Here is a 23,788-nt window from a genome sequence, read left to right as displayed (position 1 = left end):
CCGTCGGGAGGCGGAACAGGGCAGGTGGGACCCCACAACACCTGCCTTCCGTTTGGAGCCTTTCCCCCTACATGTGTCCAAGGCACATCTGCACCTCTGAAGGACGGCCGTTCACGCGGCCAGAGAAATGTGTGAACCTGTCCCACCCTCAGCCCCAGCCCTGGCCCTACAGCGCCACCCAGGCAGGTGTGCAAAACCGCTGCTTCCCGAGCAGAGGAAACCTCCCCAGCTGTGCCTGTACCTCCCGCTCCCTGGGAGCCCCGTCCCTTCCCCGCAGCGCAAGCACTACCCCTTGCTGCCTGTGGTAGTGACCTGGGGCTGCTGCAACTAACAGCCGTAAGCCGGGGGCCCGCAGTCTGGAGGTTAGGAGTCTGAGGCCCGCGTGTGGGCGGGGCCGTGCTCCCTGCAGAGGCCCCGGGGGAGGGTCCCTCCTGCCTCTTCCAGCTCCTGGGCGCCCCGGCGTATCCCCCGCAATCTCTGCCTCTGCCTTCATATGGCCTCTTCCCCATGGAAGGACGTGTGTCGTTGGATTCAGGGCCACTCTTATCCAGCGTGACCCCATCTTAACTAACTGCATCTGCACAGACCCTATTTCCAGATGAGGCCACGTTCGCAGGCTCTGGGTGGGCGTGAGTTTGCTGGGAATGCTATTCACCCCAGTACAGGCCCTTCCCAGGCAGATGCTCACGACAGCCTGTGTCACTCACCCTCTGGATCGATCACTTCTTGTGGACTCGGGGCACCTTTTCGAGCTGGAAGAGAACTTGGATCCTCGATGGGGCCGAACCAGCGAAGGGACGTGGATGCTCAGACCCTGTGCCTCGGTTTCCTCACTTGTCAGCGAGAAGCGGTCCCCATGCCGACCTCAGGGTCATCATGGACGTGGAAACGAGCTGGACTGCTGGCCGCCAGCAGGTGTCACGACACAGCACGTGACAACTCCTAACCCCGGGCGTCCCCGCGTGCACACAGCAGGCACTCAGAAAGTGGTGAACTGAATCTGGACGTGAATGGGCGGGAAGGGGGCCTCTCTGCGGAGATCCCAGGGACTGTTTCAGCCCCTTGGTGACCAGCACTGGTGACAGCTGCCTGGAGGCTGCGTCCCCTGAAAACCGGGATGGGGTATCACAGACCCGGCTGGAGGCATGGGCTCAGGCTGGAGGAGAAACAAGGAACGGGGTGAGCGGAGAAAGTCAAGTGTGGATTGGGTCAGGGAAGGTGGCGGCCACGAGTGGGACGGCACGCCTCGACTGGGGCAGAGGAGAGCTGGAGGGCCCGGGGCGGCACTGGGGGCGGGCACACCTCGATCCGGGGGCAGGAGCGCGTTGAGTGGGTTCACCGCGTGTCGGCAGAGTGCAGAGGACTGGCTGCAGACGTGCAGTAGCTGCTGGGCGGGAGCGGTCAGGAAAGACCTAGGCTCCCACTTTCCTGCAGTGGTTCTCTGAGTGGGGCCCCCAGACCACCAGCAGCTTCACGCAGGGGTGCTAGGAATGCAGGTTCCCGGGCCCCGCCCCAGACCTGCCGAGTCAGACACTTGGAGGGGCCAGGCCATCTAGGGTTTTATCACACCCGTTGCCAAATAAGGTCACATTCCCAGGTTCCCAGATGGACAAAGTTTGGGAGGGACACAGGCAGGTCACCGCACAGCCCACCCGTCCGCCCATCTGACACGCCTGTGGCTTTGTCTCGTGCAGCCCTGTGGTTGGCTGTCCGTCCCCTGCGCCGTCTGTGGGAGATGGTGTCTCACGTTGGAGGGGGCCCTGCCCGCCTTGCCCCCTGGTCGGCAGGAACGCAGGGCCCTCCTCTCGGGGAGCCGGGGGTGCAGGCACTGCCGGGCACGCGGGTGGAGCTGCTGTCAGGAGGTGGGGGCCGGGGGCTCGCAGGCCGGCTCACAACGCTGGCCCGACCCTCCTCGGTGTCCCCGGAGGGACCGGTGCCCAGGGGAGCCGTCACCTGGCTGCTGGCCGAGTCCTGCGAGTCTCACTTCAGGGGAGCGTCCGCGAAGCCTCGGGAGGTTTCTTCTCTATTAAATGCAGTCGCCTTGATTTAATTTTATTTCAGGGTTGCTGCAGCATATTCTTTTTATATACGTGTGAACGTATATGTGTAAATATACGTATGATGTTGGGGAATTAACGTCCGTGTGTTTTTACTAAGCAAAGCTGCGGGAACCAGATCGTGGCCCCTTCGATCCCTCTGGCTGTGTGTGTGTGTGTGTGTGCGCGTGTGTGCGCGTGTGTGTATGAGGGGGCGTCCCGAGCAGGCGGGCGCAGTGGGCCCTCGTCTCCGGGAGCCGAAAGTCGACCAAATGGGGACCAGATCTGGGGGTTGGGGCTCGGCCATACCCACCACGCTGGCTTTGAGGACCGGGCCCAAGTCAGGCGTCCACGCAGCCATCTGAGGGCGGCGACCCGGCTCTCACTGTCCAGCAGGGCCTCCCTAGGAGCAGACCAGCCCCGTCCAGGGCAGTCAGCTGGGCAGGAGGCGCCTTTGTTTTTACTTCCGAGGGTTCGGGACAACCAGGGAAGCACGTGCTGTGAAAGCTGGGCCTCTGTCGGCCTTTTGGACGAACCCCTCCCTGGAGAGACTGCTGTGTCTGAGCCACGTGTCCATCAGGGCCAGAGGGGACGGCACACGTGTTTACATGCGTGCCATTGGGACGTGTGTGCAGAAATGCGCTGGAACGATGCCTGTTAGCCTGACCTTTGAAGGGATTTAAGCCGGGTTCTTCGAGATGGGCGCTTATTTAGGGAATGTTCATGTCATTCCTCTGAGCGAGGAGCCATCAAACCCACTACTTCAAAACACACAGACCCTCGCTCACGTCCCCGTCCCCGTCACTCCGTCCAGCGCGCTGCACTTGGCCAGTCGCTCTGAAGGCTCTGACTACCCGCCGGCCCCCCAGCGTCCCTGCAGTCCGGCCCCGCCTCTGCCGGTCGCGTTCCTGCCACCCCATCCCTCTGGGGGGGTCGGTCCTTCCTACCTCTTGGTCCAGAGCCCCATCTGGGCTCCACAACCATCAGCACTTGCGCTTTCGGAACAGTAACAGGTGTGGGGACCTGCTGTTAGCAGGCACCAGGGAACGCTCCCGGGGGTGTGGGGGGCGGGAAGGGGTGTCGGCCCCAAGCCACCCAACCTACATGGAGCCGCGCTGGCCCCTCCCAGGCCCACAGTGCTGCGCTCTGGGTCGTTCCAGCATTTGGCGCTGAACTCACCCTGCAGGGCCCCACGTCCTGCACTGGGGGTCTTTACGGGAAGCCCCCCCCCGGCCCCCGAAACCTTGAGGCCCAGAAAGTTCCTCCAGGCCCACAGCCCGGCCCGGCCACCTCTCTCCTGAGCCAAGGGTTTGATGTTGTCTGGCAAGTGCCCTGAATGGCATCAACACCGTTCCGTGCTTGCCTTGGCCCCTGGGGAGCTCAGAGCCCTCCTGGTGCCCTGGGCCCTCCAGCACCCAGTCTGTATTCACCCCTGGCTTCCATCCTCCCGTCTGACCTTAAGATACTCCACTGTCAGTGCACGCGTCGGCCTGCTCTTGAGACCGCGAGGTGGCGTTTTGGAGGGGGCTCTGAGCAGCTCGCTTTTTATGTCTCAGGGCAGAAGGAATTCAGCGAGAGGCAAAGCGATAGATAGGAAGTGATTTATTAGAATAAGACACTTGTGAGGCTTACAGGCGGGCGGGCAGGAGGGTGCTGTACCCAGAACTCAGTGGGCTAGTTTTATAATCAAAGGAAAAGTGAGGGAGGCGGCAGGGAGGGTGAAGACCACCTTCTTCCTCATTCTTGATGTCCCAGTCCCATCCTCTCCCACGTCCGGCAGGGGAGTTTCCTCATCTCTACATGGTCAAGCCGGGACTGTCACGGCACAATGAAAATGAGCGAAAAGGTGGTAACGTATATGCTAAAAATGGTAAATCATCTCGGGTGTTAGTATAATGTCACCTTTTCCTTGTATGTGTTTTTAGTGCACACGGAGGAGTGTGTCCTAGGAATCATTAACTTACTGAGCTCACTGGGCAGGATGTGGGTCTCGCGGCGCCACTGTATTACTGTTTGGGGGCATGTCTCGTGCTCCTGTTGCATAGTTTTGTTGCCAAGCAAACCTGCTTTCTTGAGTGATCATTAACTCACAGGGGTCTCCCATACTTTTTTCTTTACTTATAATCCCCTAGTGGGATTAACTATTTAATCACCTACTTCGTCCCTTTACTCTGTTCCGTGCCACTCTTAGGGCTACGAGACAACTGCTCTGATGACGGGTGTGCTGGGAACGCGACAGCCCTGTCCCCCTCAGCCTCCCCGGACCTCCCGTCCTCACAGCCTCCTCACTCGGGGTGCCTCCACCGCTAGATGCATGGCCCTGACACGTTTACTTCTCCGGGTTCCGTTGTCTGTGAGGGAAGCACACTGCATCCCGAGGGCTGGGCCCGTCCCAGACACGGTCTCCGAGGGCCTGCTGGAGGCTCAGGGTGGATGTCACCAGCTTTGGGGACGCCCCGTCTGGTCAGCCGTGATGCTCGTCTGCCAGCCGACGACCCCGGGTCCTCGGGATCGGACAGCACAGCGAGGCGGGGCACTCGGCTCAGACCCCAGGAGCAGCCCCAGGACGGGCCCCGCCACGTGGCTGGGAAGCGGGGTGGGCGCCGTCTCCGTGCAGCAATGGGAGGGGCTTTGTCAGCGCTGAACTGTGGCTCAGACCCCTGGTGCTGGGGGTGCAGGAGGGAGTGACTGCCCTGGGGATGGGGCTCTTTCTGGGGTGGTGGGAAGTGTGAGAACTAGACAGAGGTGGTGGCTGCATGGCGTGTGGACGTGGATGCCTCTGACCCGGGACCTCCCAGGTGGTGCACCTTGTGATGTGTATTTCACCCCAGTCAACTCAGTCGTGCATGAAATGTCCACAACAGGCAGCTCTACTGATTGCCTAGGGCTGGTGGGGAGGCTTTGGGGGAAATGGGGTCCTTTGGGGGTGATGGAAAGTTCTAAAATCGGCTAGGGTGATGGCTGTACAGCTCCGCGAACAGACTAAAAACCCCTGAATTGTACGCTTGAGAGGGGTGAGCTGTATGCTCTGTGAGTTATATCTCAATAAGCTGTTACCACCAAAGCCAAACCCATGGCACGTTCCGGAGAAGCCACGTCATCCAGCAGAGGCGAGCTCGGGCCCACGAGCTGGTTCTGGGCTGAGCTGGGGCCGTGCCGTGACAGAGCGCCTCTCGGCTGCGGAAGCCGCCCTGCGGGAAGGGAACCAGGTCGACCCGTCCGGGACTGGCCACGTCCAGACCAGCGTGTTTAGGCTTTGGGGCCTCATGGGATCTGATGAAAGCCGTGGACCCCCTGCTTGCGGGGGAAGGAGAAAAGCACGCAGAGCACCTTGGGTACAATTTCAGGGGGTGCCCTGGGTCTCTGAGTCAGGGTGTCTGTGCTGGGGCTGCTCACCGGGGTCCCAGCCCAGCAGGTGGGGCAGGAGTGGGAGAAGGGGCGGGGAGTAGGGTCACCCAGTGGGACCCCCGCGCAGCCGGACACCCTGCCATCTGTCCTTTCCTCTCTGTCCCCAATGTTCTGACCCCCAGATGGGCCTTGGATGACCGTGGCCTCACACTGGCCGTCACCAGGTCTGACCTGCACCCTCATTGCTGACATGACACTGCCAGTTCCTGAGATACGTACGTGCCTCTACCAGCCTCCAACTCAGGGCTGGACAGGAAAGCCCGTCTGTGCCGTTAGGAACGTAGCAGAATGCACCGGCCACACGGGGGGGGCACCGCGTGGGAGCCTGCGGGCCGCAGCCGTGGTTTATCAACCGATGTGATGGCAACTGATAAACTAAGTAGTCATAATCTGTGTTTTATTCCTGGCTTTGCCCCCCTTCCGCTGGAATTATAACCGCGGAGTTCCCAAGGAATCTTCTACAAGGCGGTGCTTCCCAGCTTTCACTCCGAGGGGCATGGGACGCAGCTACAATGAGTGACAGTTCTCTTTCCCTATTTCTAAGAAACCACGCAAAGGATAGAATTTTCTCAATGCTGCGCTTTTGCACATAGGTTTCTTCCGTCTGTTCCCTGCTCCCAGGTGACGCAGCAGGTGGCGGGTGGCAGAAGCCCGGAGGCTACTCGCTGCTCCGCGTCCTGGACCCAGGTTCACGTGATGACGTACATGTTGTACGTGTGTGTACGTCGTACGTTGGTTTTCTTCTTGTAAACTCTTCTTGGTTAGCACAGTGGCATTTTGAAAAAACAGAACCCAGTGGCGCACAAGGGGTGAGGGGTCTCCAGGTTAAGCCCGTGGAGTGCGTAACGGGGGCAGGCTGCCCTCGTCTTGGGGGATCAGTCGTTGTTGCCTTGGCTTCCCCGGTGGGAAGCAGGGCCTCTGGAGCCAGGACACCAGGCAGGAAGAAATGGAAACCGCAGGCAGGGGAGACCCTCAGGAGCTGGGTGCTGTCCTGCTTCGGGCACCCAGTCCTGCCCCCGAAGGGCCTCACACGGACTCCGCTGGGGAGGGGCAGCTGAGCGCCGGGCGGGAGGTTGTGCTGCTGGAAGCGTCAGGGCGGTGTCATCGGCTCATTTGGATTCGCGGCCCCGTGTCCACCCTGGGGTGTGCCCCGCCCGAGGGCAGTGCCACCACCGGCTCTGTCCATCGCGCCCCCAGCTGCTAAGCGGCGTCGGGCCTCATCCCGGGCCACAGACTTGCCTTCTCTCGGCACCTGCAGACCAGGGCTCAGGCTTCACCGCGCACACCGGACTGGTGACACCAGCTTCCAGGGGACAGGGTTTGGGCTGAAGAACTGCTTGGCCGGGGGCCCAGGTGCAGGGCGCTGGGACGAGTGAGGCCCCTTCACACAGGACGGGGGGAGGCTGGGCAGGCCAGGGCGGGCCGTGCGCGCCGTACTCCTCGTGCCCTGTGCCCTCTTCTGAGGGCGAGCTGGTCCTGCTGTCGAGCCCTCCCCTTCCTGCCCGAAGCTGGCCAGTTGCTCACCCTGGAGGGTGGCCCGCTCTGCCCACAGTGGGGCGGGGGGGGCACAGCCGCCCCCAGACGGTCATCTCTGGTCGGGTCCACACGGAGTACCTGCCCGCCCCCGGCGGTTCAGAGATGAGTCAGTCACGGGTTGCGGTCTCTAGCCTGTAGCCGGGCTAGGGGACGTAGGGAGCCTCCTGGCGGCAGGACCTGGGCTTACCCCGGATGAAGACAGCCCAGGCTAGGCAGGTCCTGCTCTCGCTCTGGTGCGGTCTGCTCCATGCTCAGAACAGCTGGCGGGCACCCTGGCCTGGGCGGTGCCGGGCACCCTGGCCTGGGCGGTGCCCGGGGACGTTTGCCGAGTGAGTGAGGTCTCGGGCATCCTGTCCCGGCCCCTCTGCTGCAGCCACCCCCCACCCCATGCCTTCACCGCCCTCCCTGTCTCTCCTGCCCAGGACCTCCCACTCCCGGGCCAAGGCCGAGGCGGCCCTCACCGCGGCTCAGAAGGCCCAGGAGGAAGCGCGCATCGCCAGGATCACTGCCAAAGAGTTCTCCCCTTCCTTCCAGCACAGGGAAAACGGTGAGTCCCGGTGCCGCTGGGGGCAGGGCAGCCGGGGGGGGGGGGGTGTCCCAAGGCACATCCGACGGTTCTGCCCCGCAGCCGCCATCAGCCCACTGCCTCCCTCCGTCTGCTTCTCCCCCGAGACTGTGTGTGCACTCCTCCCCCTAGGGTTATGCTAGAACCTGTGTGACTGCTCTGTCTGACGAGACTGCTGCCCGCCAGGCCAGGACTGCGGCCACGGGTCTGCATCCATCCTTAGCTTCACCTCATCTCACCTGATCCATCAGCAGCCACGCGTGACTAGCAGTGGCCAAGTTGGTCAGCACAGCTCTGGGACGCTGGGGGGCGGGCCTCCCGCCTGTCCAAGGGGTGGGGCTGGAAGGAGCTAGAAGCCACTGAGAGTCAGCCAGACCCGAGGCCCTCGTCCCCCCTTGGGGGACGGGCCTGAGGGAGGCAGGGAGGCTGCAGCAGGGACGTCATTGATCGGAGAGGCCCGCTGGGGCCGCGATCCTCCCAGCCCGACGCGTCGCCCCACCTGGGTCAGGCTTCCCAGAGCGAGTGGAAGCCTCGCGAGGTTTGGGGTGGTGTGTGTCCCGGGACCACGCCCTGAGCTCTCCTCCCAGAGCCTGCAGTTCTTGGCCCCGCTGGTAGGATCCCTGGGCTTTGGCGCAGCCTTGAGAACCACAGGACCCAAGATAGGGAACAGAAGCATTGGAATTCAGCCACAAACACTCCATGTCCTGCCTTGTAGAAGGTCACCTAGCACGAGATGTTTTTTTTATTGTCAGGAGGGGTCCGCGGGCGTGGGACCTCAGAATCCCCGAGCAGCCCAGGCCAACACGCTCTCGGGCCTTGGGTCACCCCTGCAGCCGGGGGCACGGACCAGAACGACTGTCCACCCTGCCCGTCCCACCCTGGTCATCCTTGCCCACAGAGGGGAATTGGAGGGTCTATTAGGGGCTTTGGGAACACTGCCCTCCCACTTCCTTCGCCCCATAGCCCGCGGGTGGGCAGCGAGGGCCCTGGCTGCCTGCCACCATAGCCCGGTCCTGGTCCCCTGCCATCCTCAGGTGAGACTGGGCCTCCACACGGAACATCCAAGAAACCCCCCTCTGTGCTCCCATCTCGCCCCCGATCCAGGGCTCGAGTACCAGCGGCCGAAGCGGCAGCGTTCCAGTGACGACATCGAGGTCATCTCCGCCGGGACACCCTTACAGCAGGAGAGCCCAGAGCTGTACCGCAAGGGCACCACCCCCGACGACAGCCCCCTGCAGAGCTTCCCCGCCAGCCCCACGGCCACCCCTCCACCGGCCCCCGCCTCGAGGAACAAGGTGGCCCACTTCTCCCGGCAGGTCTCGGTGGACGAGGAGCGGGGTGGGGACATCCAGATGCTCCTGGAGGGCCGGGGAGGGGACTGCGCCCGGAACAGCTGGGGAGAGGAGAAGGCCGGGGGCTCCAGGGGCGTCCGCAGCGGCGCCCTCCGCAGTGGCCAGCCCGCGGAAGCCTTCCGGGCCCGGGGCCCAGGCCACAGGCAGCCCAGCAACCCCAAGCCCCGGGAGCGGCGGACGGGGTCCCCCACCACATTCTCCTGGACTTCCCACCACCGGGCTGGCAACCCCGGCCCAGGGAGCACCAAGCTGCTGGAGCTGGACGAGGAGAAGCTGAGCAACTACGAGATGGAGATGAAGCCCCTGCTGAGGATGGACTCTTACACGCAGGAGGTGCACCCCCCGAAAAGACGCTACAGCAAGGGGGGCACTGATGACCGGGGCTTCGGGGCCCAGAGACTGCGGTCCAAGTCCCAGAACAAGGAGCATGCCAGGCCGGCCTCGTGCGCGGAGCCCGCGGTTCAGAGGCTGGAGAGCCTGCGGCTGGGGGACCGGGCGGAGCCCCGGCTGCTGCGCTGGGACTTGACCTTCTCTCCGCCCCAGAGGTCCTCACCGGTGGCGCTGGAATCGGACGAGGAGAACGGGGATGAGCTCAAGGCCAGCACGGTGAGTGGACGCTAGCGGTCCGGGGCCTGAGAGCCTGGCCCCCTGGGTCTTCCCCGACCCTCCTCTGTAGGAAGCCCACACGGGTGCGGGCTGCACTGCCTTGGACGGGTCCCTGTGAGGGCTACTCCCAGGCGCCATCCTTTCAGCAAGGGCACTTGGGTGGTTTTGGAAGCTCTCCAAGAGACACGGGGCAGCATGGGACCCCACCCTTGCCCCCAGACCTCCTGCTGATCAGGACGGTCCTCACCTTGGAGGAACGTCCTGCGTCCTGGAGGGAAACACGGAGGCCAGAGCAGGCAGGACACACACGGGTCTGGCTCCCATGTGGGTGAGAGGGACAGAGTCCCCCAGGCCTGTGGGATCAGACGCGCGGGGTGGGGCCGTGACTCGGGTTCCTCAGGCCCCGTGGTGGGCGCTGGGTCTCGCTCACGGGTGAGGACCACGCCTCGTGGGTGAGACCTGCCCTTGGCGCACTCCTCCCATGGAGGGCGGGTGGTGTTGAGGAAAGAACAGAGATCCTGGGCCAGGCCGAGGGCTGGGGCTCTTGCACCCAGGGGACACCTCCTGACCCCTGGCCTACCAGCTCCCACCCGTAAGCACTCCCCGCTCCCTGGACCGAATGACAGTGGGAATGGCCCGTGAAATGCTTTCTCAGCCCCCCGGCGCAGTGCTGACGCCCTGTGCTAACGGCCATCAGGCCCCTCACCCGCTGGTGGGGCACAGCGTGCTCGGCCCCATTTGAACACGAGGAAACCAGAGGGCCTGCCTTGCGGGGCATCCCCACGGGGCCCTCTGGGACTCAGCACCTGCCAGGCGGACCCCGGGGCCGAGCAGCTTTCTGTTGGAAGGTGGCCCTCGAGGCCACTGTGAGCATCCGTCTGGGCGGTGGGCTAGCTCCTGTGACGCGCCTGCCCTCTCTGAACCCAGGTGCTCCCGCCGGGACCTAGATACCAGCTCTATTCCAGAAACACGTGTGGTGTGTGCGCGCATGTGGGTATTTTAGGAAGCTGAATGATGGGCAGGGTGGGAGACGCAGGAAGGGGTTCTATATTTAGCCCACTGAACCGTGTTGTGGCTTTAAGACCTCTTCAAGCGCGCCTTGGGTGCTTTAAAACAACGCTGCTTCAGGCAGTGGCACGAGCACGTGGCCACCTCCAGCCGGGCATGTACTCACCCCTGAGTGGTTCCACGGGAAGGGGCTTCCAGCAGAGGCCCAGGGTGGTCGGGGCAGCTGGTGCCCCTCATCCTTGTCCAGCACCGTGGCCTCGGCACCGCAGAGGCTCAAGGATGGCGGGTTCGGGGTGGGGGAGAGGCTGTGGTCCAAGGGCCAGGTGGGCTCGTGACCCAGGAGAGCGAGGGGCTCCCGGCGGCTGTGCAGCTCCTGGGCAGTTGTTCACTGAACCGAGACGGCTCTCCCGTCGCCAGGTCTGGGGCCACGCTGGGTGGGCTGCACCTGGCGTCCCAGGTGTGCAGAGCTCGGGTGGTTATGCTGGGACCCAGGCATGCAGGTCTGAAGGGGTCGAAGCCTCAAGGACTCCACACACAAGCTCGTGGGAGCCTCTGACCACTGCCTGAGCCTTGCATCCCCCCGACCCTCTGGAAGCCCTAGTTTCGCTCAGGAGGAGGGGGTGTGGCCTGGGGCTCACCTCCTCTTCCGCTTCCGTTCCAGGGCTCGGCGCCTATCCTGGTGGCCATGGTGATCTTGCTGAACATCGGAGTCGCCATTTTGTTTATTAACTTTTTCATCTGAGGAGACTGTCGCATTAGCAAAAGCAGCTGGTGTACACACGGGGGACGTTAAAAGCAGAACGACAGAAGGGAAGGCTCGTAGCTCGGACACCCAACGACAACTTCCTGGTCTTCTCACAGAACCACGTGATTGGGTATTACTCACAGTTTGCCTTTTTTTCTGGGTCATGTTTTTTGGATTTTAGCCAAAATTCTTTGCTTGTATAACACTCTGCTGTGTGGCATGGCAGAAGGAGGCCAGCACGCCGACCCTCCAGCTTGACGTGGAAAGAGAAGGGATCCCGGCAAATCAATGGCAAAAAAATACAGTCACCACCGTCATCACACCCCCGTCTGGGACGTGGAAAAGGAGGCAACCAGAGGCAGAGCCCCTGGAGCGTCCGGCGGCTAGCGGGTGGCAAGCCCTGGCGTGAGGCACGGGGGAGGGCGCCCGCTCCAGCTGGTAGTGGCCTGGGCCTTTTTCTGTTTTAAATCTGTGCTGCACACTTACTTAGGGAAGCAGAGACCTGCTTTCTCTTCTGCCCATGAAACGACCACAACCCGGCCCTCCTGCAGCCCCGACACTGAGTCTTAAGGCAAAGTCCTTCTTTTCCCCACTGTCTCCCCCACCCCAACCCCAGACCCCAGGGCTGCTGTGCTGTGGGCATCCAGGGGGCTGGCACCAGGGCCAGGGAGCACTGCGGGCATGGGGAGGGCCTCACTTGGACAGCCTGCCGTTGGGCCTGGGCTCAGAGCACGTGGCGTTTCTGCACTGAGGATGCAGGCTGTGCGTCCAGGCTGTCAGATGTCCGCGGCCCCGACGGCCCTCACACGATGTCGTCCTCTCAGTGTGTCACTGAGCCCACGGGTTTGCACATTCTTGTCCTGTGCCTGCCTCGACTTCCCTCACAGATATGCATATTCTTCCAGATGCCTCGCCCACACTCGGGAGCTGGTCGGGTCCCAGGACAGGAATGTGTTTGAAACCCGGTGGCTTGACAATTCCTGAGAAATCATGGCATATCCAACTCCAAAATATGCAACATACCTTGTTTCAATCCAACAAAAGCAGGTTCCTGGTGTGTCTGCCCTTCCTGCCAGCGTTGTCCCACCATCCAAACAACAGAATAAGGTCCCGGACTGTCTGGATGCCCCGTGGTCCCAGCCATGGAGCAGCCCCGGCCACGTGCATGGCTGTGTCTGTGGGGCCCCTGCGCCCACGCCTGGGGAGGCCCCGGGCGCGGCCGTCCGTGGACCCTGCCTTGCTTTGCTTACGTTCAGCTGTTTCTCTGCTGCCTTTCGAGCAGATTTCTTTACTACACTGCACTGGATTGCTATATTTTTAACCAGAAATAAACTAAAGATTAGAGCATGTTCCCGTTAAATTCAGTTTTTTTTCTGTTACATACTCACCCCCCGTCCCTTCTCACAGTTTGGTTGCGTTTGGGGGTCTTCTTTCAGGGAGTGGGGACACAGGAGAGGGAGGGAGGATCCACAGGAAATCCGTTTCTGATCATGATACTTTCTAAAGGGGTATTTCACGTTTTTGTACATCTTACTTCCCGTTCCTTTTTTACAACTGCGTGGTTGCCGCAGCCCTGGAGTGAACCAAATAAACATGCCTGCTCCTCGCAGCTCTCTGCGTCGTCCGTGCTGGGTGTGTGGCTTGTGATTCTGTCTGCAACGCGCTGTGAAGATTAGAAAGACTTCTGTGCATGCCAGTAACTGCAACACAAAATGGTACCTACACAGGCAGGTTGCATCCTCCCATGTGAGCGCACACCGTGACGTAACGTAGCTACGCAGAAAAGCAACAGCACAGATGCCCATCGTGCGAGGCAAGCAGTGGTTTCGGGGCTGGGGGCTCACGGGGGGGCTGGCCAGCGTCCCACCACTTGTCTGGCTGCCAGTAACACAACTGAAACCCAGAGCAGCACCCACGTTACTGCCACTTCCCTACACCCAGTGAATTCCGAGTGGATTCCACCGAGACCACGATGCACTGGGTCTGAGAGGCCCTGAAAGCTAGTTTTTACCTGGTTTCCAGAGCAGGCTGCCCTGCACACAGGCCTAACGCTTTCGCTCAGCCTGGCCAGTCTTTCCTACCTGCCGGAGGCCGGGGTTACCGGCAGGCGCGCCCGTGAGCCCCTCTGGGCCAGGCTGGCTGACCCCGCTTCTGCCGGGCGCCTTCCTGGTGGACACGCGGGACGGGGCAAGAACAGATGCTGTCGCAAGGCCCTAGTGGCGCGGAGCGCTGACAGGTTTTAATTAATCCCAGAGCAACCTCGTGAGAGTCATCTTCTCTCCTAACAGCTGCTCCCATGCTTGAGATGTGAAAACCAGAGGCAGAGAAACTGAGTTACCTGAGCTGAGCCGGGGAGCGGGGGCACAGGCCACCCCCTGCTGCCCAGCCATCCCCCACCCCCAGGCTGGGAAGCTGCACCCGCATCTCACCTGCGAGAGCGGGAGAGGACGCTGCACAGGGTATGCGACACCTGCACCCAAACGACTGACGAGGAAGACGGTGCCCATGCAGAAAAGCTCAGCACGGCCACGAGAACACAACGCCCGCGGCTGAGGCCACTCCAGGGGAGGGCGGAGAGGGCTCCAAACACAAGGACTTCCCACACCCCGTCTAACAGCCATAAGCCCATTTCTCTGTTAGACGCCCTCTGGGTGGGGCGTGGGAGGATGACAGGCGCTCTCCTACACGCACGAAGCCCACGGCTCCCCCGGGCTGCACGGAGAACGCGGTGCGGGTCCCACAGACTCCCGCCGGGCCCGGCAAACATCCAATGCCCAGCCTGGCCATCAGAGTGCTCCCTTTCATCTCAAGAGCCCCACTTTGGACAGGAAGTTACACAGCCGCCCCACATAAAAACCGAAGGGCGTTCCCGAGCCCAGGGGAGAGACCCAGGCAACAAGCCCAAGACGCTCTGGACCGCTGGAGCAGACGAACGTTCGGGAAAGTGAATGAAATGAACTGTTTCCGGTTTTCACCCTTTTCTGAGCTCGGGTACCATCCCCCTGGGTCCTCCAGGCGTCCTGGGTGGAGGCCCACCCACTCTGGACCGAGCTCAGCTCAGCCTTACAGGTCTTGTCTCCAACGCTCCATGCCTTTCGTCTCAGAAACTTACCGTGAAGGGGCCTCCCAGGCGTCACGACCTCTCTCCTCACTGCCACGCGGGCCGCCCACCCACCGACGGCATCCAGCTTGTCCCGTCGTGACATCGAGTCAGCACCACGACAGAGTCACTGTTGATCTTTCCAGGGACGAGGATTTGCTGCTGGTCAGCGAAGGAGGAGGATCGAGAGTCCAGATGAGGGTGCAGGAGTGAGGGGGGGCCGGGCTCAGGGCCTGGTCAGTCTCGCTCTCCTGCCCAGGGCTGTCCAGGTGTCAGGAAACGGGCAGGAAGCAAACAGTGAAAAACCACCGGCCCCAAGTGCCGACTAGTGTCACTAACGCAGCCTTAAAAGAAGAAAAAGTGCAGCTGCCTTCGTGTAAGACCAGAGAACGAAGCCGCTCCTGTACAGCACGCCCACGAGCCCGGACAACATGACCTCAAGGACGTGGACCACCCTCCAGGGTGGGTACGAGGCGCCAGGCACCGAGATGCCGGGGCCCGTCCTCCAGCAGGGGCCGCCAGGCGCCCAGGGGACCAGCAGGAAGGAGGCAGCCGCAAGGGGGGGGCCCAAAGCAGGCGGACACCCGAGGGCGACGGAAGCAATGCCTAACGCTCCCCAGACACGGCGCGTGTGTTAGCACAGACGGAGCTTCTGGAGTCCGCTTCCACCCCAACGTGGAAGAGCCTGGGATGCAAACGGGCAACACATTTTGTTCCAGATCGCCCCCCACCTCAGGGAAGCAGGCACCCCCGGGGGTGGATCACAGTGTGGACGCGGCCAGCCCCGGGCGAGCCTGGGTGAGCAGGCCCGGGCTGGATCTGGGGTAGCACCCCTCTCGCGCCCACCTCGCTGCCCCCAACACACACCTCTCACAGTACGCTGGGGCTCACACGGCTATCACATGTGCACACCCTTCCCGTCCTGTCACAGGTGGATGCAGGTCTCCAGCTGTGCAGCTGCTGCCTGGCAACACGGTGACAGCACAACCCTAGCCCTGGAGGCCCCAAGGAGTGGCCGAGATGGGCCTCGGCTGGACCCTGCCCTCCACCCCCTGGCGGTTCCTCGTTCAGCCCATTTCAGTAGCTCACTCCACGCCTGCCAGGACGCTCAGACAGGCACCAGGCTCCTCCTGAGAGGGCAGCGCTTGACACACCCAAGGCAGGCGTGAGAATTCCTGGTCCCTTCAGAGCAGAGCACACTGGTATCCCAGGGCCTCCTGCGTGTGGACCACAGAACAGACCGAGGGTTTTCCGGCAGGTATTGTGTTCAGCCGTGACCAAGAGACGGGCCTGGCCCAAGGGTGCCCCGCTCTGAGCGCCATCAACAGGACCATCAGGCAGCCAACTGCCACTCAGTGGGTGACTCCCACCCCACACCAAGCCCGCAGAGGGCAGAGACGGGGCAGGAGGGGCCGCGCTCCACCGCCCTAGCAAGGGCTTCCCAACGCTGGGAGCTGGTACGGCGAGGAGACGGGCATGAATGCAGGGGAGCAGGGTACAGCCTCCCCCCGTGCTGCTCCTGCACCCCTGGGACCCCCAGCTCTTCCCACTGGGCCTCTCGGGGAGCCCAGCTCCAGTGACAGCAATGTGGCCTGCGCTCACCGCCGGGCCTGCCGCGTGGCAGTCCGCCCCGCGCTGCAGGGCTGTGGCTCACGTGTGGGCAGATGAGCCCCTGATGCTGACCTGGTGCTTCCCTGACAACGTCCTCCAGCGGGACCCTGCTTATGGGTACCACGCACCACCTCCAAAGAAATGCCACCCGACGCAGCCTGACTGAAGTAAACCCACACGGTCCGTTCCGTGCGGGTGAGCCCTCACTCAAGTGGTGAAGCCACTAACCTGACACAGATGCCCTCCTGTGGATTCTCTCACACATCAGTCTCAACCTGCACTTTCTTTTCTCCCTCCTTATGTCCTGGTGCGTGTAAACTGTTAATACAGGCAATCGTTTTGCACATTGACAAAAAGGCAATGTCGACTGCGTTGATTTTTCTCATTGATGAAGCGGTGAAAACGTTACCCTTTGCCTTTCTTCTCTTCTTTTAGCTGGAAAAATGGCTTAGTTACTTACCAAATGAAAATAACTTTCCTTAACGAATGTAACTGTTTAAATCGTACTGCTACTACGTTCTTCACTACCTGCAAGTGAGGGACGCTGTCGAGATTAAAGAAAACTTTCCCTCCTTTTGGTAATAAACGCCACCATCTGAAAGCTCGGTAACTTGCATCATCTCGGTGTAAGTCAGCGTCTTCACTGCAGATCCCTTCTATTGCCCACGCTTTGAGATGCACACACACAAACTCCTTCGCACGGAACCAGGTGTATGTTACCTGACGGCGTCCGTCTATCGTGTTTGGAGGGTCTCAGGACCCTGAGCAGCACAGCTCTGAGAGCAGGGATCTGAAATGCGCCCCTTCCCTCGCCAGCGCTGCCCCACTGGGCGCCAGCCCCTCACCGACCCGGGAGCCCACCTCGCGCCCGCTCCCCTCCGCCAGCCAACGGAGGACACAGAGGCAGCTGGCAGAGGCACGCTCTGCTGAGGGACCGCCCAGCAGCGTTGCTCCAAACCTACCTCAACTTTCTGAAACTTCGACAGCCTTGTGTCTCTTGGGGCGGTTACTGCTTCCTTCCGACTGGAGTCTCTCTGACCTCCACACCCTCCCCGCACCCCCATCCCTGCCCCAAGGCCGGGAGGAAACCGCCTCTCCTGCGTTCTCGGCTCAGGGCCCTGCGCTCCACGAGCTGCCCTGGTCCCGGTCCTGACCCAGGTCCAGGATCACAGAGAGCCCCCGCTCTGCCCCCGCACAGCCTGCCGACCAGGCCTGGCCCTGGCTGCACTGCGCGGTTCCTCGGCCCCAGACGGCACACATCCAGGGGGCTCCGAGGTGAATGGCTGGGCTGGCCAGAGCCTAGATCACCTCGGCCCTGGCCCCGTGGCCACCAGCTGCGCCCGTCGGTGCCTCAGCTTCCACTGGAGGCTGTGTTCAGAGCCCTGATGACCAGGCCTGGCCTCGGACGGATCTTCCACAGAAGCGCAAGTGACCGTGGTCTAAGCTCTGGACCAACAGCTTCCACGCAGCTTTGCTTTCTGACCTAAGACACCTGGGAAGACAGCAGCGAGCAGAGGCATCGCACGCCCACCCGAGCTGCAGCCACCGCGCTCCTCCAGGCAGGACCTACTGCCCCTCCCTGGCCACACTCCTCCAGTGGAAGCTCCAGGCACACTGTCACATTCTCATCCCCACACACGGTGGGGGGGGGGGGTCCCTAAGCACACGTCTCTCTCATGTCACGTGGCCAGTGCCTGAGCGAGGCCTCAGGAGGGCCTCCTCTACCCAGCGTGGACAGCAAAGCAGCCGTTTCCCCGGCAGCCCCGCCCAGCGTGTGGTCCCCCAGCACGTTTCTACTGTCACGGAGCACTGACTTCCTACCTGCACCGACTTGGTACAAAAACCGGATGTCACGCTGCAATAAACACCGCTGTCACATGCTAACAAACATGCCACAGACGACTCTGTGAACGACAAGGATCTCCGAGCTCGCTGCGTGTTTCCCTTGATTTCTGCTCAATTCAGTCCAACCCCAAGGAATCCACCGCCTTAGACCAACCCTCTCAAATTATCTAAGCCCGACGCCGTCAGCCAGCTGAGCTGCTCCTGGGAAGCGGGGAGAAAGCAGCACAGCTATTCACACTCAAACCCCACAAAGCCCTCCAGGGGCTCTGGTGTGGTGTCCGCAGGAGTGACGGGGCCAGCTGGTGGGCACCAGCGACAGACAGAGGCAGAACCTGTCCAAAGCGGGGGCAGTGAGGGGGTCTTACCAACAGGTCAGCAAACCCAGGAGCAGGCAAGACAAATGTCCACTCAGGGCCCTCGCTGACCCTGAATACAGCTGTCACCATGCTGTTTTGGCTCCAGCAATGCAGGGAACAGAGGCCTAGGGCTCTGTGCTGGCCGTCCAGGCGCCAGAAGCATTCGGTTCGGCAAACCAGCTGCCGGCAGGCAGAAGGGGGAACGGTGAGCTGGCCGCTGCCCTCCCTGGGGACCCCGCAGTCCTGCACCGTACACCCACCTCTCCCTGCAACTGCCCCACCGAAGGGACGCTCTGATCACGGGGGTGACACAGCAGAGGCAGCTCCCCGTGTGGAGCATGTGCTTGTCTTCCTGTCCCTCAAACGGCGTCCTCAGCAATAACCCCGTGGACAGGACAGCAGAGCCAAGAGCAAAAGAGAAGTTTCTTCCGGGGGCTGTCATCTTTTTCTACTTCTTTGATTCCAAACTACCTTCCCTGGAGTCTCACCCGCTTGCAGGCTCCTTCCTCTGTAACAACAACAGCCCCGGGAACAGAAGCCTGCGCTGGGGCCGACGCTCTCCCAGCCACCTCCTCCCAAGGCAGCAGCCCAGAGAGCGGGAGCTGTACGCCTGGGCCTCGCACCGCGAGCACACAAGGCAGGTACCGGGAGGGCCTCTGCGGCCCCCGCGGGCCTGCCGTGGCATCCAGCCTGGCTTTGAGCCCTGCCCGCCTGCCCCGGCACCCACGGGGAGCCGCAAGCAAGACGCCGAAGCCGGAGCGCCTGCCCCAGCCCTGTGACCGGGACCCCCGTGGGCTCTGCCAGGCCCCGTACCAGAGGGAGGCTCTGGTGGGCAGAGGCGAGGAGAGCGCTTCCTACTCCTGATCCGCGTGCAGTCAGGCGGGAGAAGTCTGACGAGTGAGGTCACACGGCCGGAGGTGCGGGGGCCGAGCACGGCGAGAAGATAAGTGCTGCTTGGGGTGAGGGGCTGCTTCTGGGCAAGCTGGCCTCGACCTTCCACGGAAGCCTGCCCGGGCCCGGGCCCGCTCTGCTGGGTGGGTGCGCCCACTCTCCACTTCTAACTTCCAGGTCATGAGCAGGATGGCCCGTTCAAGGTAACGATGGGTTGTTCGGCCGTCACTGAAAACTAAGAACCCTGCTTTCTCGTTACTGATGATACTTTAGATGAAGATGAATTCACCTGGTGTGAATTCAAAGCCCAAGCTCTGCCCCAATTACATAAACGAAGAGCAGCCTCCTGCCATTAACCCTGGAGCAGGCACCAGTGAGAGTGCCCGGTAGGGGACGGCGAGGCCGTGTGGGGACAGTGGGGCCCGCCCTCCGGTTTCCTGCCCTCTTCTGCTGCTGTGCGAAGGACGACCTTGAGCCCGAAGGGGAGAGGGCAGAGCACAGCTCCACCACCTCCTCCCCAAAGGTGGGGAGCAGCCAGAGGAGCTGGGCACACGGCACTCCAAGAGACCCCAGGCACAGCCACGTGGCAGAGCGAGCAGACCAGCCCACAACAGGCTTTATTCTCCAGAGAACCGAGAAAACGCGTACAGGAGGCGGTGGGCGGCCACCGATCATTTTTAAAAAGGAAGGAGTCGGCTGAACGTGCAGGCGGGCAGAACCCATCTCCTAGTTTTGCAGAGGGGAACCCCGCAAAGCCCGCAGCGTTCCACTTCATGATCAAGGTGCCGCCTGCCGTGTAGGCGGCTCCCCCTCACCATCAGCTCGGCCCGACCCAGCCCGAGGCCCCGCCAGAACCACCGGGGCCCGGAGGCTGCACGAAAGACCACCCTCGCGGCAGCAGCCCCCTGCCAAGTCCAGTTTATTTTAAACCGCACGCAGCGCGCTGAGGGCAGGGAACCCCACCCCCTCAGTCTAGGCTCTGGCGGGTGTGCGGCTGCGGCTGAGTCATCAGAGAAAGCCACGGCCACGGCCCGGGCGGCTCTCAGCGCTCTCCTCTCCGGGGCCCGGCGTCGTCTGCGCCAGCTTCGCCCACTACTGCTCGGTCCTGGGCAGGGAGTCTGCGAATGGCTCACTGGGCGCCGCCGAGGGGCGTTGCTCTTTCGTGGGGAAAGGGGAATAAGAAAGAAACGGGTTCAGTCGGGGAAGGAGCGAACGTGCTGCGAGCACCGGATTTACACGGAGGACGTCACGAGGCCGTCACGACCCTGCTTAGACAGCGAGTGCTCAAACGTACTCCAGACACAATTAGAAAAACCACTTCAGCTGACCTCAGGAGCGCACCTACACAGCAAAGTCAAATTTTAACAGAAACTTGGTAAAATTTTACGTACGCTTGTCAGCGACACAAATGAGGGCTCCGGCAGAGAAGTGACCTGAGCAGTGAGCCCTGGGGCCCCTCCTCAGCACCGGCTGTGGCCGCGCGGCCCCCGTGGCACACTCACCCCTGGCCTCCTCGCCGCTGTCCTCGTCCTCTTCACTCTCCCCGCCGCCCTCGGCGCCCTTGACCTCGTCGCTGTCCTCCTCCGAGTCCGTCTCCTCCAGCCACTCCTGAGATTCTTTAAGCAAAAGCAAAAACCACAGTGTCAACACGACCAGGGCACCGGGGAAACTGCAGGCGAGCCGCGGCCGCCCCCAGGAGCCCACCTTCTGCCTGGACACGCGGATGTGAGTGCGGGGGCCCCGACCCCAGCACATCTGGAGCTCACGGCAAACATCACATCCCCACATGTCGAGGCAGAGACAGGCAGAGTGAGAAGCTGCACTCCAAGACAGCAGCCGTCTCGCACAGCCGCTTAGGGCCTCTGCCCAGACGTGTGGATTGTAAGGGATTTCAGCCTCAGACCCAAGGACCGAGCAGTGACCGAGTCCAGAGCAGCCTGTGGTGCAACACGGCAGTGGAGACGGGTGGGCCGCTAGTCTGCTCCCGGGCACACACACGCACCGCGGGGAAAACACGCGTCCAGTCCGCTCTGCCGGGGCAGGTCCGAGGCTTCCGAGTGGCGTCGGGGTGAGCCCGCGCCCTCCCCCAGGGCCCCTGCAGGGATGGCCGTGCACAGACATGCCCCTGGGCAACAGGGCCCTCCCCCCGGGGCTGAGGGCACGGGGGCAAGAGGGGGCAGAGGCGTGCAGCACTCTGCGGGTGCAGGGCAGACAAGCTGGGGGGCTCCCGAGGCAACTCCAGAGGTGCTACCCCCTCACCTGGATCCATCTCCACCAGGACGGTCCACTCCTCCATCTTGTGGAGGTCGAGGCAGTACAGGTCGCTGAGGGTGACCTGGCGGTCGCCAGCCTCAAACATGCCCCCATAGAGGTAGAGGCGCCCGTGCTTCACGGCCAGCATGGCGCTGGAGCGGGCGCTCGGCTCCACCGCAGGGACCCCCGCCTCGCTGGGGCCATCGTCGCTGTCGTCAGACTCAGGCTGTCCCGCCGGGCCCCGGGCAGCGAGCCCCTGCTGGATGGTGGCTGCGGTCCCGTCCTCTGCCACCAGCTCTCTGGCCACCTGCAGGGGCTCCTGGGCCGGGGTCCCCTTCAGTTCCTGCTTGCTGGAACCCCCGGGCTCCCCTTTTCTGCCCCGCCTGCGCCTCCTCTTCTCCACCTTGGACCCCTGGTGATAAAGAGCAAAGGCACCGCGACTCAGGACGGGGGTCAGCGAGCACCCGACAGCCAGAGGAGCCCCGTCCACTTGCTGCCCCCCCCCGGGGAGCACACCACCCCTGCCTGGTGTGCCCTCTGAGGGGAACGGGCGGCAGATACCAGCCCTCACACGCTGCCCGACTCCCCTCAGAGGCGCCCAGGCACTTCAACCGGAGCCAGCCTTTGCCACACAGTGGACCATCCGCCCTCCTTCGGCCACAGGGCCCTGCTTCTGAGGCCCCTGACCTGATGAAGCCCCCAGGGATGTCATTCCCGGGAGAGCAGCCACTGTGCCGCGTCTCTCAGGCTGGTGCTGGCAGGAGGGGCAGAGGCGACCCGGTCCCTGCTTAGGTGACAGTAAAGATGGTGGCAGCTCCACAGAGCCTCACAGACAGAGGGACCGGGGAGGCCCTGGGCATCACTGACAGAGGTGACAGCCGGGCAGGCCCTGCGCTGGCTGCAGGTCTGGGGCCCAGGTACCTTCAGCTGCCCCGCGAACCAGCGGTTCCTGACGGGGTCGTAGAAGTGCAGGTCGCTGAGAAAGTGGCCCTCCAGGCTCTCGTCCTCCTCGTCGTCACACACACCCCCAAACAGCAGCGTCTGATGGTTCGGGGCCACAGCCACCGAGAAGCCGGACCTTGGCGTGGGCTTGGCTCCGGAAGGGTTGACCCGCGTCCAGGCCCATCTGCCTGATGAGGAGAGGAAATAAGGACGGGGGGCCTGCAGAATGCCATGGCCGTCGTTCTGTGCCTGTGGGTCCGGCACACCCTGGAGGCCATGCCTCCTCCTCGAGGGTCAGTCTGCGCTGAGGTAGGGAACCTGTCCACACACCCTCCCAACACTTGCCCAGGGGCGCCGTGTGGCTGTGATGTGAAGGGTGAGGGAGAGGCGGGCGCACCAGCTCCGGGGGACCCCGTACACTGTGCCCTCGGGCGGGGCCCTCCAACCTCAGACACCCCCAGAACCTCCCGTGGGCCACGCACTGTGGTCCTTCCTTCTAGGCGGGCGCCGTGTTTATGCAGCAACCCTCAAGATGTGGCCTGGCACAAAACATGTGGGAGTCTTCCCAACACGTCCAGAAAAAGGAACTGGGATGTTTTTTCTTTAATGAACATTTAAAAGAAGTGAGAGAAGCAGCCAACAGCAAGTCCCCCCGGAGGCGCAGCCCTAGCGGCACTAGTGGGCCACAAGGTCACTCACAACAACCAGCATCTAACGCTTAAAGAGAAGAGGAGAAGCATCAGCGTGCCCTGCACGTGGCTGCAGGAGTTGCTTTCCCAGCTGTGCCGGATGCGTCTCAGGACACGCCATGTACTTTTCACTGGGGGCCAAGGGCCTGACGGCCAGATGCGGGGGCTGAACACAAGGGCTGGGGTCCCACTGCCTAGAACACAGTCTACTTTCAAGTTCAAGTGCGCTGACATGTAAAAGGGGCTCTAAACCTTGGCTCCCACGTCCCCATCAGTCACCGCAATCCGGCGTGGTTGGGACCTGAGAAACGCCTTGTATGTGACGTTTCTGCAGCCTCTGCTTGAAGAACGTCACAGCAGGAAAGAGGAAACGTTCCTGCCCAGCAGGCCTCTTGTCTTACGGAGACGGGTCTCACAGGGGCCAAGGGGCAGCCAGGACCACACGGGCCCCATCCGCTCAGGCCCCTCTCCCATCACGTGCACCATGCAAACTAACCACCTCCCGACTTCTGAGCTTGAAAAATGAGCACTGGGAAGCCACCCTGGTGTCCATCAACAGAGGAACGGATATAGAAGATGTGTGTGTGTACACACACACACACACACACACACACACACACACTGGAATATCACTCAGCCATGAAAAAGAATGAAACAATGCCATTTGCAGCAACCTGGAAGGACCTAGAGATGATCATACTAACTGAAGTCAGACCGAGAAAGACAAATACCATATGAGATCACTTATATGTGGAATCTAAAAAGATGATACAAATGAACTTATTTACAGGAGAAACAGACTCACAGACAAAGAAAACAAACTTATGCTTACCAAAGCAGAAAAG

At 62.2% G+C, this 23,788-nt stretch overlaps 3 protein-coding genes and 1 long non-coding RNA gene across 23 annotated transcripts in view; 2 read left to right on the top strand and 2 right to left on the bottom strand.

Annotated features, from left to right (window-relative positions):
• The first annotated feature begins 7,152 nt into the window (after positions 1–7,152).
• Positions 7,153–9,174, top strand: LOC113627362 (junctophilin-3-like). The gene is made up of 3 exons (XM_027119901.1): positions 7,153–7,527; positions 8,650–9,020; positions 9,136–9,174. The coding sequence occupies exons 1-3, from the start codon at positions 7,368–7,370 to the stop codon at positions 9,172–9,174; spliced, it is 570 nt and encodes a 189-aa protein (XP_026975702.1). The 5' UTR covers positions 7,153–7,367.
• LOC113626975 (junctophilin-3-like) lies at positions 8,955–12,605 on the top strand. Its single transcript, XM_027119036.1, has 2 exons — positions 8,955–9,503; positions 11,173–12,605. Exons 1-2 carry the CDS (start codon positions 9,186–9,188, stop codon positions 11,251–11,253), a joined length of 399 nt encoding a protein of 132 aa, XP_026974837.1. The 5' UTR covers positions 8,955–9,185; the 3' UTR covers positions 11,254–12,605.
• On the bottom strand, positions 11,110–17,873 carry LOC113626976 (uncharacterized). 7 transcript variants are annotated; one of them, XR_003435375.1, is made up of 4 exons: positions 17,789–17,873; positions 16,196–17,459; positions 15,224–15,320; positions 11,110–14,700 (listed from the first exon to the last, which is right to left on the bottom strand). It is a non-coding gene; the product is annotated as an uncharacterized LOC113626976 (long non-coding RNA). The 7 variants fall into 7 exon arrangements; XR_003435372.1 differs by having other exon boundaries at positions 11,110–12,919; positions 14,369–17,459; XR_003435373.1 differs by having other exon boundaries at positions 15,224–17,459.
• Positions 17,874–19,645: 1,772 nt separating this feature from the next.
• Positions 19,646–23,788, bottom strand: part of KLHDC4 (kelch domain containing 4) — a 64,749-nt gene continuing 60,606 nt past the window's right edge. For all 14 annotated transcript variants that reach the window (XM_027119024.1, XM_027119025.1, XM_027119022.1 and 11 more), the window contains 4 exons: positions 22,234–22,442; positions 21,319–21,724; positions 20,562–20,675; positions 19,646–20,216 (listed from right to left, as the gene is read on the bottom strand). In XM_027119024.1, the coding sequence (XP_026974825.1) occupies positions 20,152–20,216; positions 20,562–20,675; positions 21,319–21,724; positions 22,234–22,442 (794 nt within the window). In that variant the 3' untranslated portion in view covers positions 19,646–20,151. The remainder of the gene's footprint in view (positions 20,217–20,561; positions 20,676–21,318; positions 21,725–22,233; positions 22,443–23,788) is intronic.

The sequence above is a fragment of the Aethalodelphis obliquidens genome, unplaced genomic scaffold (assembly GCF_003676395.1).
Source record: "Aethalodelphis obliquidens isolate GAN/ISIS:26980383/991018 unplaced genomic scaffold, ASM367639v1 scaffold20, whole genome shotgun sequence".
NCBI lineage: Eukaryota > Metazoa > Chordata > Mammalia > Artiodactyla > Delphinidae > Aethalodelphis > Aethalodelphis obliquidens.
Note: the sequence above shows the minus strand (reverse complement) of the source record. Positions and strands in the feature narration are given on the sequence as shown.